At 40.8% G+C, this 16,921-nt stretch overlaps 2 protein-coding genes across 3 annotated transcripts; one reads left to right on the top strand and one right to left on the bottom strand.

Moving 5' to 3' along the window:
• The first annotated feature begins 6,808 nt into the window (after positions 1 to 6,808).
• LOC137295824 (sarcoplasmic calcium-binding protein-like) lies at positions 6,809 to 7,728 on the top strand. The gene has a single exon (XM_067827376.1). It carries the CDS (start codon positions 6,940 to 6,942, stop codon positions 7,564 to 7,566), a length of 627 nt encoding a protein of 208 aa, XP_067683477.1. The 5' UTR covers positions 6,809 to 6,939; the 3' UTR covers positions 7,567 to 7,728.
• A 3,198-nt stretch (positions 7,729 to 10,926) lies between these two features.
• LOC137295651 (NADH dehydrogenase [ubiquinone] 1 beta subcomplex subunit 11, mitochondrial-like) lies at positions 10,927 to 16,878 on the bottom strand. Of its 2 annotated transcripts, XM_067827115.1 has the most exons (4): positions 16,648 to 16,871; positions 13,686 to 13,819; positions 11,393 to 11,576; positions 10,927 to 11,147 (listed from the first exon to the last, which is right to left on the bottom strand). In XM_067827115.1, the coding sequence occupies exons 1-3, from the start codon at positions 16,855 to 16,857 to the stop codon at positions 11,420 to 11,422; spliced, it is 501 nt and encodes a 166-aa protein (XP_067683216.1). In that variant the 5' UTR covers positions 16,858 to 16,871; the 3' UTR covers positions 10,927 to 11,147; positions 11,393 to 11,419. The 2 variants fall into 2 exon arrangements, with proteins under 2 accessions (XP_067683216.1, XP_067683215.1); XM_067827114.1 differs by having other exon boundaries at positions 10,927 to 11,576; positions 16,648 to 16,878.
• Between the last annotated feature and the right edge of the window lie 43 nt (positions 16,879 to 16,921).

The following is a 16,921-nucleotide window of genomic DNA, read 5'->3' as shown; positions in this document are numbered from 1 at the left end:
ATAAACACAAAGTGTGTTACTGATTCTTCGAGTTATATTATATATGAGATGTTGATACACGAATTGTCTAAAACAGTCGTAAATGACTCACAAACGTACGAATACCACGAAGCTTTCCGGGTAGCCCAGTAGTTAAAGCGTTCGCACGTCACTCTGACGCTTCCCGACATGGGTATTTCTGATATGTCCAGCACTGATATTGCTAGAAAATTGGTTAAAGTGTCGTAGAAGTATTTCTACGAAACGGAAAGATTATTTGAAGATAAAGCGGATTTAAACACGCGTTGAAAACAATTAGTGCTCGCCAGACTAACACTTCAATAAACCTTTTTAACATGTTGCAGTATTTCTATGAAGCCTTATCACAGAGCAAATGAGAGAATGGCAATCACAGAGTCCACACAGCCGCAATAGGTCCATGAATGGTGTGCATACAGACGATCCATAAGCTGATGCTACTGGTAATTCGATTCAATACCATTTGTCTAGATATTCTGTAAGAGGACAATGATTTCTCCTGATGTGTCGTTAAGCGGCATAACACGTGATCCACACGGCAGAATGTTGCGTGACTCATAATCCTCACAAGGTCGATGAGACGGTAATACTTCTGGTTATACTCATCTTGTCGATACGTGTACGTGACTTAAATGTACGTGATAAATCCGACATACAGACGGACGGTTATAATTCTTACCCAGTTTATAAATATTGGCTGTACATGCCGAATCTCGATACAGGAATAATTCCCACTTATGAATGTCAGTGGTGATATTCGCAAAACACGTTGTCGTCTAAAAGTTCTAAGAGCCGAAACGAAGACATTGGTCATTTTAAGATATTATACCCAGAAACAGAAACTGTAGCGTGTATAAATGCTGTTACCAGTCTAACTGAGTGGACGGGGGTAGTTTTACGCCGCTTTAAGCAATATTCCTGACTATCACAGCGTGGGACACCAGAAATGATCTTCACACATTGTGGGGAATTGAACCCCGGTCGCTGGCACGAAGAGCGGACTCTTTAACGTCGAGACTACCCCTCAACTTGACTAAAACTATGAGAATATTTATTATTTATTTATCGAAAATATGAGAAATAATTCTCAGGCAAAAAAAAATGTCACGATTTAAGTTGCCAACAAAACAAATATATTTTTTTTTAAAAAAAGCTGAAAACTTCTAACCCCAAAGTGGTTAAAGTGTTAAATTCGATACCCTTACAAATTTGATCCTTTTCCTGAGATAAATGTAGTTTATACTAAGACTCAGTGTAGTAGTCTAACGAATAATATTGAGACTAACTTTACTTAGACTGGGTTCGAAGATTAGGGCAGTTTGGAGGTTCAGTTCTCGAGCAAAGTTGTCAATCATTTTGTCAGTGTCAATGTAAGCTTTCCTCCTGCAATCGTGGTTTTATCCTGTGTCTATAGGTTAAAACTTGTCCTCAGCAAAACTTGTCTTCTGTTTAAAAGAGACCAATAACGGGATCGGAAAATCTTTGAGTTTGTTATTTAACGCCGCACTCAGGGATGGCCCAATTCTACGCGTGGCGTCTGTAAATAATCGAGTCCGGTCCGGACAATCCAGTGAGCATCCATCTAGGCAGATGGGAGACGTTGACACGTGTCAACCAAGTCAGCGAGCCTGACAAGTATGTGTTGCTGAAGACCAGTGGGTCGAACCAACCTTAGTTATCAACCGTAACTTAAGGTTAACCTTAGCTGAGGTTGTTTCGTGCAACGGGAGGCTAAGCTTAGTAAAGGTCTAAGGTTGAAATCTTAGAGATAAGGTTGACCTTGGAGATAAGGTTGTTTTGAACAACGGAGCACTGGTCTAATACGGATCTTCACGGGTGGATCGAGAGGTCAGGCTGGCTGACTTGGTTGATTGACGTTATCACACATCCCAGTTGCTTAGATCGATTGTTATAACTTCCATCACTGGACAGTCTGGTCCAAGTTCTGTTATTTACAGTCCGCCATCATACAGCAGGAAAATTGTTGATTCTGCTAACATGCAGAGCAATATACTCTTTATGGCATGATCAGATACGGCTGACGTAAATATCAGTATTCCAATACCATATATTTCAAAAAGATTTTCAACATTTACAAAATTTCAGCAAAATGTCTTCCCCTCCCTTCAAAGTCAATCTTTAAATAAGAGAACAGCCTTAGCATTAAGGTTGTTTTGAGCAACGACTCCCGGATCCACAAAGCCTTTTTAGTGCTACGACCTTCGTAAGCCCGTGATAAAGTATTGAGTTACGACAGGTCGTATCATTACGAACGCTTTGCGGATCGGGGACCTGGATCTGTAACACGTGAAATGAGAGAAACGATTTAACTGTTACACGTTCATCCGAAAGTTATGGCACGTTTCCCCTTAAACGGCAGACCCATAGTAGATGATTCCTTGCTCCGCAATGAACACACAAGCCCGTTGGTCTCTGATGATCCCTGGAAGACGATGAACACCTTGTGTCTCCAGTAGGTAATATAACGCGCAGCCAGGCTGGTGTCAGGGTAGTCGCACATGACCTTGGAGCTATCTGCCCGGAGATTTCGGTAGATGATGGCCTTACCATACCGTTGTTTCACCATTACGCGGAGAATCGTTTTTTCGCCTGATGCAATGTTAAACACATTGCTCTTACTGGACCGAAAGGTGGCAATTTTTTTATAAATGTATTCAGGATCATTAATTCCTATTTCAAAAACATCTTCAGCCAAACGTTTTCCTAAAATGTACAACTTCCGGTCAAGTTGATCCAGACGAAATCCGACAAACCGTAAAGGTATGGTTATCTTAAACAGCGTTTTTTCATTGTCACCCACATTTGATAACGTCTTCACGAACAATCCCCGAGTCCCCTCCTCTTTGACCAGTAAAAAGAAACGCTGCGAGGGAGAGTCAAACGTCAGGGTCTTCACGGTGGTGCCCGGCTTAAACTTCTTTATTATCTTTCTGTGGTCTCCCCCTGAACAGGCACATCTAATTGATGACGTATTCCTCTTTTTGTTGACGTATACCCAACAGACACGACACATCTTGGTATCCACGGTGATATGAGGTACTATACCTCTCAGCTGAAGCCCAATCTTCTTGACATGGTACATCTTATTACGTTCATACAAGCAATAGACGGGACGTTGTGTGCCATCTGGTTTTGTCAGTGTCATCACAACCTGCTGTTTACGGCGTTGAGCTTTCTCACCAGGAAATGTGCACTTGCAATTCAGTTTTAAAATTCTGTGTTTTTTGGTCGTAATGTGTGGAGTGGTAGGGACCGTGCCAGCCATCGTTTGGAGTTCGGTTACGGTCGCATGTGTATTGCTTGAAACTGTAGGTGCAAGAGTCGTTGTACTGGTCCCCACAATGGTAGTTTCAGTAGATGTGGATAATGTGCTTTGTGTAATTGTAGTAGACGAAGGTTCTTTCACCATTGTTAAAACTGAAATAGTGGGCGAATCTGCTGTAGTACTTCCTGAAATACCAGACTGTGGCCGACTGACATCCCTTGGTAAATACATCCGACATGATGGTGGCACGGGTACCATGATATTATCACGTGAATTCCTTGATGAGGTGGTTAATATGTGAATGCTTGAATTAACCTCAAGAAATGAACATGCTCCCTTCCAGTTTTTACATCCATACGTCACCGCTTCACACGGGAACGTCCTTAAACACAGCTCCACACAGCGAAGAAGGCTACGCTTGGATGTGGGATTGTCGATGATCTGGAAGCCACCGCTCCTGTCTGAAAGTTGATGTCCTGTCCACGATGTCTGTAAAATCCCTGAAGCTTTGCCATGTTTGATAAGGAACAAAATAAGCGCTATTCGCCAGCATCTTCTGTCGGTCATTTCGTCAACCGGGAATGGATTGAAAAAATATCTGCAACCGTGCTCCCCAAAGATAATGCAAATACAAGCGTGAGATCCCAGGTGTTCTTTTTTAACTTATGATAGACTTTCGTCACAACAGAAGGTGAAATTGTAAATATCAGCATTTGATCACATTAATTCAAATGACCGGGAAAGGTACGTTTTCTTGTTTGGTCTTCTTGAGTATATGAGTATTTAAATGGTGAACTTGATAGGAATACATTATTAATGAAGTGTTTATCAAGTGGAACCTAAGGTTCTACTGTTTTGTATACACAGTACAGTAGGGATTTAATTGTTGTTTTTGTCACCACGGAAACAGAAACATAATAGGATATGTTTCTCAGATCAATAGCCTAGCTTCTTGTCTCCGGTACAAGCTAATGTGGCCATGATATTATTCGGGATGAATAAAACATATTATCGTTTCCCGCTAAATTTCACCATGGAAAAACTTTACACCCTCACCAGAAACATGATCGCCATACACCCTCTACAAAAGCATGGTCGCCATGCCCACACTAAAGCGCAGGTTTGTTGAAGTAGAAGCCAGTTTAACACTGGTTTGGTTGTTGTTTAACGCCGCCCGTAGAAAACTTCTACCTATGTGGCCCGGGTCTGTATATAATCGAGTGTGGACCAGACAGTTCAGATGATGCCTGACCACCCAATCCCGTCAGTCGCCTCTTACGACATCAATGGGTGTTTGAAGACCAATAATGAATGGACGTTTTGAAAGGACATGATTATATTAAGACAAATTATTCATTATTCAAAGCACTTATGCACATGACTAAAGTTATTACCACTATTCGACAGAACAGGGTTGCCGTAAAGAAGGGAGTCACTGTGTAGGTGAACGTTTAATAGTTCAAAGTCTTGCTTAGATCCAAACAGTAAATTGTCGTAAATATCGACTTACGTGATCGAGTTGTCAGGTGTGCTTACTTGGTTGACACATGTCATCGGTTTCCATTTGCGTAAATCGATGCTCGTGCTGTTGATCACCAGATTGTCTGGTCCAGTCTCGATTATTTACAGACCTCTGCCTTGCATCTGACGTAAGAATCAACTGACTCAGTCTCTGGAAACCCGTGGAGTTGGAGGCAGAGCAAAGGTGGAGCAGAGGTGATCATTTGTCAACAAAATGCTGGACTTCCCTGTGACGAGTTGCATCCTTTGTGAGTGGAACTATCCGATAATAAGAAGTTGTTCATTATCCTTGGTTTGGAGCATAGTATCTGTAATACGTCGCTTGGGTTCTGCGGTGTGGCCTAGTGGTTAAAACATTTGCCGGCGTCGCTGAAGACTCAGGTTCGATTCCTCACATTGGTACAATGTGTGAAGCCCATTTCTGGTGAAAATTGCGCGAACTAATCACACTCACTAGCCAATACGATGTGAAGCAATTGAAACCATGGTGACAAACTAATCAGGCATATAAACCAGACAAATTACAGTATACACTTTTAAGTAAAAGTGTTATCAAAACGTCACAGTCGCCGCAACACTGTAATCTACAACCGTTTCAAATAAATCATCTTGGAATAAGAATTTCTTGTTTTATAGTGGCCATCATCAGTATGGGTGTATATATTTATTTTCTTTCACTCGGCGCTTCAGTTCATTGACTGACGCCCCCATGTAAACATACGTTCTACTAGAAATGTATCCTGTCTTTTCCTGCTCATGTTACCGGGGCAACAGTGACTTCCATATCAAATTCTTTGTAATTAATCCTAGCTACATTGTTGTTCCTGTGTTTAGGTGTTATATGTTCCATTGACAAATACCCGGGGTTACAAAATTACCTCGTCTCGGTGCGTATAGTTGCAGTCCTTTGGACATCTCAGAAGCCTGTTGGGATCATATTGAAGTACCTAGAATTGGGGAATTAGCCGGGGGCATCACCACCCCTTAATACAAAAAGAAGGGTTCCAGGGTCAGACTGATGTATGTTTCAGACCCTGGTGCTTATATAGCTGAACCCTCTGCTTGTATGGCATAACCAGTTTCCCTAAAATGGAGACGACGCTTTGCCTATCTTTTGAAAGGTTGTGCCATCGAGATATTACTCAATTTTGGCAGGTAGCTTTAGCGATTATAATTGCTTTGGCCGCATGTTGTCGGAAACGTTGAGTAATAACCAGTAATGTACGTAGTTAAGCATCCACATCTACATCTGTCTTATTTGACAGCGTGTACAGGCGTGAATATTTGACCATTAAGTTGTGGTCGGAGCAGTCAGTACAAACACTGGAGTGTAGTCTCAATCAGGCTTTTAGCGGCATGGGGCCATAGCGGTAGCATGGACTGCTGTCAGTTACGCAAGTTGCCGATAACAAGTCTGCTACAACGTGAATACTTTGACAAAATGTACGAAACATAACATTGACTTTGGTGAGAAATATCTGAATACTTTAGGTAAACATATACACATTTTGCAACTGTTATAATATGTAGACGTTTTTCAGTAGGTGTATTTTACCACAAACTGGTGAAAGTCCTAAGATCTGGGCCGCTTCTGGAATTTCTACGACCCCAGTTTGGCACACTGCGACAAAGCAGCGTTAAAGAGAAATGACTCACTCCAAATAAAATGTGCCCTCTTCATGTCGTGTGGAAACGATCCCTTCTGCAAACATGGAATTGGTATCTGTGAGAATAATCTGAAGTTGTATATTTTCTCCAAACATAATTTCAGTTTCGGGCTTCAAGCAAATGCAAGCTATAGTTCTTGTACTCACGTGTTACTGTACAGTGAGACTCAGATATTCGTGACCACTAATCATATTAAACGACATCGGAGAGATACATTTCGTTAAGCGTGCAGCCACCTTCATCATAACCAGAGCTGATTAAGTATATCCTATTATTGCTCATAACTAGTCTCGTTAATAAGACCTCGGGAAATATTCAAACTCAGTCAGCTCCCATCCTCAGAAGAGACGAGAAGTCCTTGTCACAGAGTGCAAAACAGGCCATTACACTCACCAAGCTCATAGCGACAAGGTGACTGCACACCTTTGGAGATCCATCAAACCAACATGGCTGCTAACGCACTCCTTGATACGAAAATCCGAGCTTGGTTCAAGATGACCGACGCCAAGAAGGACGGTTGTATGTGTAGAGAAGACTTCCAGCTTATAGCAGACAGATTTGTTGCAGAGTATAACCTCGGTCCGGAGAAGGCCACTGAGATAAGAAATTGGCTAGTTGACGGCTGGGACAAGATCCTCCATGACGACACATGTGACATGAAGGCCTTGGAAGCAGAACTACCTTTGGTAGTAGCGGTGAACGCTAAACTGGGTGCTGGAGAGAAGATTACTGAAGACGAGTTCACGGAAGCCTTCATTCAGCTCCGAAACAAAGACTTGTCCCTCGCGAAGAAGAGTCTGGAGAACATGATCGACGTCTTCTTCGACATCTTCGACGCCGACTCCGACGGGTTCATCATCAAGCCAGAGATGGTGGTCGCCATGAAGTGTTTCGGTCTGGAGAGTTCTGAACTCGTGCAGAAAACCTTTGAGTGCATGGACAAAGATAAGGACGGGAAGCTTAGCAAGGATGACTACATCGGAAGTTGGACTGACTTCTTTTTCGGTGAGGAGAGTGAGAATCCACTCCTTACATGCTTCGCTGCGTTCATGAATCCAGGTGCTGCCTCATAGACACCATGTGAATTGTTCGTGGACAATACTATCCCGAGATTGGGATGGGGTATGTATCGGTAGCTGTTTTGTGAGACAAGTACGGATAAAGGTGTCAACAGCCCATGCATTACACTCAATGATTTGTACGATGTGTAGTAAAATACAAAGTATCGATATGTCTGTGTTTGTATTTGATATTATGGAGTGTTGTGCGGTATATGCATGTTTTCTTGTTGACTGGTTGAAAGGGTTGTGTTCAAAGTCGTAATTGTGAGCATTGTTTAGTTACATTCCAAGGGAGTGTATTACAGGGTTAATGTAAATAGGTTGTGTTAATATATAAAATGACTTTAAGCATTGTTTCGTTACATCACGGGTAATGTATCACAGGGTTAATGTAAATCATCAGGATCCAAGGATCATCATGAGAAAGATTTGATTTGGACACGGTTGCTGGGATACTCCTGAGGTTATATATTTTCTTTATTGCTACTATGCTTTGGTGTGTGTGTGTGTGTGTGTGTGTGTCTGTGTGTGTGTGTGTGTGTGTCTGTGTGTCTTTGTGCATGTGTGCGTGCGTGCGTGCGTCAGTATGTGTGTCCGACCAAAACCAAAAGATTTTCACCAGAGACGACATCTTGTACCGACACAGTTCGGGATTTTTTAGGGTCTCTGGAATGTCTACATTATTTACAAACCTCCAACAATAGCATCTGAGAAATGAAAACTTCGTTCAATACAGCGAAAGTACACTGAAAAGTATCTCAGCAGCACAACGATACCGGGGTTAGATAATGTCTCCTGTGTCATATATCGTGAGAGAATTATTCAGAGTGAATGACATGAAATGATTGGTAGCAATTATTTTACGCCGCATTCAGCAGTATTCCAGCTATATGACGGCGGTTTGTAAATCATCACTTCTGGATCAGTTAACACAGTAAACAGCAGCATGAGCCTCGATCTACGCAACTGGGAAACGATAACGTCTCAACCTGGCCAGCGAGCCTGACCATCCGATCCCGTTAGTCTCCTTTTACATATACATGGATTACTTTGACTGGCATTCTAGAAGTTGGGTGTATGAAGAATGGGGACAATTTTTATGGATATACAACTTCTTTATTCTGTATAGGCGCCGTTTCGACAAAGATTCTACACCTGAAGACTAGTTCTAAGCCGGGTCTTCACGGGTAATGCGTGTAACGGCGTTCTGGAATCTGGGTATTCACTTTAACCATTAGGCTACAACACCGCCCCGAGGAAGCATTAAGTGAATTGGCTCACCATTGGTGGAACCTAGAAGCTGACAGCCTGGTGCTGACAGTCTTTGAAAAATTAAGAAAGCGAATGTGGCATTGGAACTCACACATTTAGCGCTAGGAACCCAACACTGAACGAGAAGGGATCGTAGATGCCCTATGAGAGGGGAGGTGTCTGGGTGTTTAACGTAAGGTTAAATATTAATGCATTTCCATCAACGTGTAAGCACCCGTGAAGGTCCCGTGGTAGAATAGCCCTTCAGCAACCCATGCTTGCCATAAAAGGCGACTATGCTTGTCGTAAGAGGCGACTAACGGGATCGTGTGGTCAGGCTCGCTGACTTGGTTGACACATGTCATCGGTTCCCAGTTTCGCAGATCGATGCTCATGTTGTTGATCACTGGATTGTCTGGTCCAGACTCGATTATTTACAGACCGCCGCCACTTGGCTGGAATATTGCTGGGTGCGGCGTAAACCTAAACTCACTCACTCACGTGTAAGCATACGAGTCTTCGCGTTGCTGCTTGTACTGATTGCCCTAGTTTAACTGCAGCTGAACACTTCTTGTTTTTGTAATGAGCTTTATACAGGTTAACAAGTGTACTTGTACGGGGTAACAGTCTAAGTAAACTTACCCTCAGTACTTTTCGTTACACTCCACCACTGAGTCTAACAGAACCTTACGGGAGGTCGCGTCAGGTAACCTTTGAGATTGACCGATCAGAACACAGCTTACCCACAGAACTGGAACAGCCGTTGTCTGATTGGTGAAATCTATTTCACCGTCTTGCGTTTGATAGGACGGTCATTGGTCGCTGAAAGGTTACCTGACGCGACCTTCTTCTAGGTTTTGTTAGACTCAGTGGTGGAGTGTAACGAAATACACTGAGACTAAGATTACTTAGACTGACGGGGTACAACCACCCTTATTCCGTTCTACAGACGCGCTCTCCAACAATTTCAGAAGCTTTATATCCTTCCGCGACACAGCAGGTTTTGAGTGAAAGTTTGTTTTGGTTTTCTGTGAGAATATAATAACCATCATCCTTGAAGTGCGAGGACATTCGGTAACAGAATCATCCTGGTTACTTCAGAAATAGTGTTTTTTCTGATTAACAGCACACTCAGCAGTGTTCCAGAGTGTCTGACTGAGACCTGTGAACAGTAGCATCTGGTCCAGACCACCAACCAGCGATTTGCAATGTGAGTGAGTTTAGTTTTACGCCGCACTCAGCAATATTCCAGCTAAATGGTTGGGGTCTGTAAATAATCGAGTCTGGACCAGACAATCTAGTGACCAACAACATGAGCATCGATCTGCGCAAGCCTTAATAGCCTGACCACCCGATCCCTCTTACGACAAGCATAGTTGCCTTTTATGGCAAGCATGGGTTGCTGAAGGCCTATTCTACTCGTGGTCAAATCATTCATGAAATCTATGCCAAACCAATATTTTTTGAGTTCACTAACCCAAACTTCGTGCATAGCGTCATGTTCTGTACATTTGAATGAGTATAGTTTAAGCTACACTCAGCAATATGCCAGCTATAGACAGCATCTTGAAAATGATCCAGTCTGAACCAGACAATCCTGTGACCAACAGCATGAGCATTGAGCATCGATATGGTCAAATGTGTCCCATTTGTCAAATCATACAACAAATAGTAATAGTACACATCTGTGGCGCTCATATCCAGGCACATTGCCTGCTCACTACGTACATTGTCCTCTAGGTCATAGGACTATCACACTTTCCAAAACTTTTTCAACTTCCTGGTGATCACATAGCCACGCTACCTGCTAGGCACAACATGCACTTATCACATTCGAAGCACATCCTAATGAGTACCCACTTTACAGCTGGGTGAACTGAGACAAGGTGGATCGAAGTATCTTGTCCAAGGATACTATACAAATGTGCCCCCTTCAAACACAGGCCAAGGTGCCTCCACTGGGGATCAAATTTAGGATTTCTGCCTTCAGCATGATAGGCAGACGCCACATCATTGTGCTTCACAAAGCACTGGTTCTGAAGACCAGTTCTCACCAAGATCAAGTGGGGACTTGGACTAGTGGCTAAAATGTTCTGGAAGAAAGAAAACCACCAAAAGATGGACTTTGTAATAATTTATTCAATCTTCAACATAGCACTTTGGCATCCCACACAAGTGTTTCGTTAACATCTCCCAAGTATCGATCATAAGAAGGGCCTTCATCCAAAGAGTCGGTTCCAAAGACTTCAAGCATATTTACTCTTCATCTGTCTATGCACACAAACTATGTACAAAGCAATCTGTATGTGACCCATGAAACAGATGTCTTGCTTCAACTGTGTCTGGAAAAACACTGACACATCAGGTATCAACAAAATATTCTTTCAAACTACAATCATGTCAAACCAGTAAACAACTGAAAAAGCATTAGTGTCAGTCATAAACAAAATCAATATAAGAACACTTTATCACTTTAACTGGTGTTATTTGTTTCTTTTGACCACAATAGATTTCAACAATAATATCTGAGATGTCAGCATACAAGACCTGATGATGAATGGAGGTTGACACAAAGCATACACTACACCTCCATCAGAGTGTTACGACAGTATATTTATATGATGATTTCCGTGTCACCAAGCTCTTCATCTGAAGGTAGGGATGCAATCACACTTTCTTTGTCAACGAGTTCTGGGTCTATCAAAGGAAGACCTTCCTTTTCCCGGCGTTCTAACTCAAGGAAAGCTTCTCTTGTAGACCAGCTTAGGTACCTGGAAACAAAGAATTACAAATTCAATGCAAAAGTCATTTAGAACCTGAGATCACACAGCAATATTTAAATTGGGCTAAATTTAATAGTATGGGAGAAATAAGGTGCAATATCATGTTCAAGATTGTTGCACCTGCAGAGCAGGGTGCATGCTGCATGTGGCTTCTTGTACTAGGTTGGTCTTAAGAGTCTGTCCCCTGAGACAGTGTCAGTTATTCCAAACCATTAATCTTCACCACCTAGCTGGGTAACAAAAGTACCATCTTTAATGTCCTTTTGTATGACATGGTCAGGAATGGAACTACTCAGCAGACACTTGTTACACTACAGACGGTGAGTTTAGTTTTACAACACAACATGTTGAATTACATCAATTTTGATAATTTTCAGATTGTTTGACAACACAACGAAAGTGAATGTAAAACTATTTTAATGTACCCATGTGACAACTGAACCCAAGTTACATAAAACCTATTTATATCTTTTCCAAAATGGCTAAAAATTGATTCAGGTTGTCCAGATCTATACATTCCTAGACAGATGCCATTTTCCTGGAAGTAAATTCAGAATTGCCTTGAATGCCATCTACTTGGACCTACAAGTCAGCTAGCCATCACTACCTGGGTTCCTTTTTCAGTTATTTCAAATAAAAATATTTGTCCAGTCATGTTATACTTTCTGTAACTCTGTACATCATGTAAACACATCATTAACAAGTTGTTACATATCGTAGGTATAAAATTCCCAATGGGTTTATCCAAATACAACTGGTGGAACATATTACTTTTTAGAATAAATGCAAAAAATGATCTGATACATTAAAGAATAAAACCTTGGGAAGTCTGTCTTCCACGTGCATTATTGTGTTGTGTTTGGGCGTGTGACTCAGACATGGTGTTGGATGTGTTTCAGCACCCTTGTTTTTCACTGTTTTTGACACTATTTTCTTTCAGTCAAACTCAATGCATTGAATCAGTTAAATTACTGCAAGTTCTTCAATTTTGTTCAGAGTCCATTACGCATACGAAAAGATACATTTACCTAAGGGTATAAATGACCTCACCACATTTCAGTGTATATGTAGCTATCAAATTTTCTAGTATTTATATAAAGATAACAGCTGGAGATGTTAGCCATCAAAGAGCAAGTTTTCCAGTGAAACCGTGAACAGACTTATGGTCTTGAAAAAAACATGAACATCCCTGGTGATTTACCAAACCAGAAGTAATTCTTGACATGCTTGTGAGGATCACTGGCCAATTGCTATCCAGTTCTCATGTGTTATGTTAATTTATTTAGTTTATTTAATATAATATAAATAATGACAGTTTTGTTCATTCCAAATACTAGTAACAAAGATTATGATTAAGTGTAATGAGAGTGTACCTTTCATCCATATTGGCAACCCTACTGCTTGAAGCCACCCTACATTTCTGTAGAGTGAGTGAATTAAGATTTTCAGTCACATCGGCAATACTGCAGCCCTACGTGACTGAATCAAGTTATAAATATATTGACAATCACAGATAAATTACAAAAAATCTGTCAGTGAAGGACAGTAAAACAACTAGAGTATCACAGATAAAACTAATAATTGAATCTAACTGTAAAAATATAGATTACCACCGACAGAACGTAGATCACCATACTAGGGACCCCATTTCTGCAGAAGCTGTCAGTGGTTTAATGATTTTGTATGCCGGAATCAGCATGATCAGTTGCCTTGCTTTATGGCATTGTGGCCTTCAGTCACTTGTCATAGAGGTACACAAAGAACATGATCTAGACTAGCATATGTCCAACAAGCACTTTTGTGGAAGCTGCAGTGGCTGAGTGGGTTAGATGGCTGACAGCAGGTACAGACAAACCTACATAAATACATATCCCCTTCATGACAACCTTCACCTTTCACTAAAATGTACCAGGTTATGGACACTATCATTAATGCTTGACACAATTTTCATAAATGTTCATAAAATCTTACAGCATAAAGCGTTAAGGCCTGAAATCATACACAACATTGCCAAGCACAGCAATGTGTTAAAAACAAAAACTTAAAGATACTTATCAAAAGTGAGGTGAAGTTACCATGGCAGCATCTACTACATACCTATAGTCAGGTTGGTATGCAAGGATGAAGCCTCCCCAACAAATGCATAATGTTATTGTCATAAACATGGTTATTCTGTGGACAAACCAGTCCAACTCAGGGTCTGTTGGCTCATAACCATGGCTGATCCAGTTCTAAAAAAGAGAAAAAAATACATTTGTAATGTACAGTTTGTGCTTCCCTATAATGGGAAGTGCATGTGCAGGTTCAAAATCAACGCTTTGATGTAGCAAATTCGCTACTTAAACTCCTGTTTTGCTACCTGAAAGGAAAACACAGTACCAACAACTAGCCAAAGGGTATTTTTTTAGTGAAACCGCTTACGTTCATCAATTAGCTGTCATTTTCAAAGGATAGATCTCCACTTGACCGGAGATGTAGACTGCAGACAAATACACTTGAAGATTTGAAGAAAATTAAACTTGCAGTCCCCTAGACTCTTAAAGACATTGATCCAATTGATCACTAGTGAACAGGTGGTGGGGGAGTGGAGAGAGGGTCAGGATACCTATTACAGTTCCATATCACAGATATGTAATTGGTAAAGGAACATAACTGAGTGTAGTTTTAAACAACAAACAAACAAATGAATAAATAAATATGAAAATGCACTATGTGGTGAATACGCATTCACTGTGAAAAGTAAGCGCTTTTACAACTAGTCTACCTGTCACCCAAGAGTTAGGGGTACTGATAATGAAGATAACCACCTACTTTATACAAACCTACAGACTCGTGCCAGCAATGTTGGGCACTTAATGTAATTCAATTTTTGTGTAGCATAAACAATTTTCATGAAATTCATTTCCCTAAGACCCACGTAAAATTTTGCTCGTTTTTGAGGAATCATCTTACCTATGATCACATATTTTCTGCTGAATTTTCTGTCATTTATTGAATGGCAACATAACGATCTAATCAACATATGTTAACTTCTCTAACACGGCTGCCTATGGATTTGTGCATTGTGGAACGATACATAAGCTGATAACTGAGATGTCATTAGTTAAATAGTGGTCAGAAAATTGAAATGAAATTATGTGTGCAGAGCAGAGATCATTTTAAATGTGCCTCTGAATTGGACCAATCGCTTATGAAATTAAGCAATCAACAGTCACATTGGGAAAGGGGCCCACTTTTAGAATACAGCACCACAAACTTTTAAAGACATGTCATAATACTATTTTACGTAACTGCAGGTGATTTTGTTCAAAAGCACGTTCTTGAAACAATGCCCTATGACGCTGGCATAGCAACAAGGTCGTCAAGCTCAGCGAGTGCGTATATGCTCCACTTACTGATGTTTCATCTCTACCAGCCATGGCATTACAGAAACCCAACGATGTTGAGAGTTTCCAGTAGTAGTTCCCGGCGGATGCGCAATTTTTTGCAAGCACCTGTTTTAAATATTTTTTTCGTTTTTTTTACTCATATTTCATGGTATTAAGAGGTGCTGAGGTATTATATTTTGTGTATTTATATATTTTCTATTTTTAAATTTAGTAAGAATGACTTACATTGATCACATTGTGCCATGTTTTATTATTCGCAGTTTGGGTCAATGTAAAATTAATCTAAGTATATTCTATATTTTGGTTTCAAACGTAACTATTTGGATCAAATGAATTATAACTGTAAACTAATATACATATATGTCTTTGTCATTCAGTAATTTGCACCATTACAAGGAAATATTTATTTCTCGAATAGAAAGAATTCATTACACTCGATACGTCAGCCATTTTCGTGCCGGTTCGGTGAGCGTATTCCATTTATTAGAATTATTCCAAGGGTTAGGTTTAGGGTTAGGGTTTAGGGTTAGGGTAAGGGTCCTAATCCAATGTAGTAGGTAAATGCACGAGTACTAACTGTTTTCCTTTTCCATTTTTAATACTCTGTTCACAAAGAAAAACGGGAGACCAAAAACGTCAAAAGTTAAATAAACGATGAAATGGTTTAAGCTCCATATTTTGGGCTGATGGAAATCGACCTCCAGCAACTTTTACCTCTAGATCTACATATTTTCAATAACATGCCCATGTCTCCCTCATTCCTCAGCACGATCCACATTATCCTTAGTGTGTTCCCTACAACACTTTTCTGTCACAAAAGCACACAATGCTTTTTATACAACCGCGCCATTCATGCATGCGCCATGAAATCAACATCTGACGCCTGACGTCAATAACCGTATTCAGTTTGAACCATATCGAAACAGCATGGTATCTTGTAGATTCCGGAATAGGATGATCATGCCAAATGATGTCGGGACCATTCGGCAACCGTCAGTAGATTGAAAGCACGAGGCACCAAGTCTACACGTAACCTTCATAATTGTCCGCAACCACTTCGACTCTTTCCGTTCATTTCCATGACGTGACAGGAATGAATAGCTAAATTTGCACATTGTGCAAGAATGTGGACGTAGCTCAGTCGGTTAGCTGTCGAGTTAACAATCCGTAGGTTGAGAGTTCACATCAGACGGGTTCTCACAAACTGGCTGTCTGTCTCACTGACATGTGACCTACGGCTGTGACCGTCCTCACGAGAAATTGTGGTGCTGAATTCTTAAGGTGCAATCAATCAATTAAGCAATCAATTTTCGATTATAATCGATTATCTAATTGTGCAAGAGGAAGGATTAGACTCTTCATGTGTTCAAGTTACTAATTAGTCTGAAATTATCTCTGAGTCAGCTAGATATTAAAGTTCATGATACAGACAGGTTACACTTCAAACTGTTTTCTCCCAAAAACAAACTATACTGACTCACTTTGATCAAATTTGACTCGGTATTTGAAGTTGTAACGAGTCATTTTGACTCAAGGCCATGAAGAGCAAAACGACACCCTGGAACAGCATTTTCAAAAATCAAAGAGTCAAAGGGACTAGACTGAAGTTACTTGACTGTGTTTGACGTTCGCACTGTTGGTGTTTACATGTATAGCATAAATTCACTCACCTTTTCTGAGGCTGGATTGGTGTCAGCAAAATGTTTTTCTAGTCTTTTTAGTTCTTCGGATTTTTCCATTGGTTCGACTGTAGTTGAAATGTCTTTATTTTTCTTTGAGGTTGAAATCAAACATGCTGATTGTTGCAGTTTGGGGTGACGAGGACGAACCAAACTAAGCGTTCGACCTTGCCGGGCAAGTGCCCTCATGAGAGTCGCCATGTTTGTTGTGGGAAAGTCTCGAGAACTAACGTTCATGGCATTCATAAATCATAAAACTTAAATA

The sequence above is a fragment of the Haliotis asinina genome, chromosome 9 (assembly GCF_037392515.1).
Source record: "Haliotis asinina isolate JCU_RB_2024 chromosome 9, JCU_Hal_asi_v2, whole genome shotgun sequence".
NCBI lineage: Eukaryota > Metazoa > Mollusca > Gastropoda > Lepetellida > Haliotidae > Haliotis > Haliotis asinina.
Note: the sequence above shows the minus strand (reverse complement) of the source record. Positions and strands in the feature narration are given on the sequence as shown.

Coding starts and splice junctions, on each gene's coding strand:
- LOC137295824 (XM_067827376.1), top strand. CDS start 6,940: ATGGCTGCTAACGCACTCCTTGATACGAAAATCCGAGCTTGGTTCAAG.
- LOC137295651 (XM_067827114.1), bottom strand. CDS start 16,857: ATGGCGACTCTCATGAGGGCACTTGCCCGGCAAGGTCGAACGCTTAGT. Junction 13,820..16,647: donor CCAATCCAGCCTCAGAAAAG/GTGAGTGAATTT, acceptor TCTCTTTTTTAG/AACTGGATCAGCCATGGTTA. Junction 11,577..13,685: donor GCATACCAACCTGACTATAG/GTATGTAGTAGA, acceptor CTTTGTTTCCAG/GTACCTAAGCTGGTCTACAA.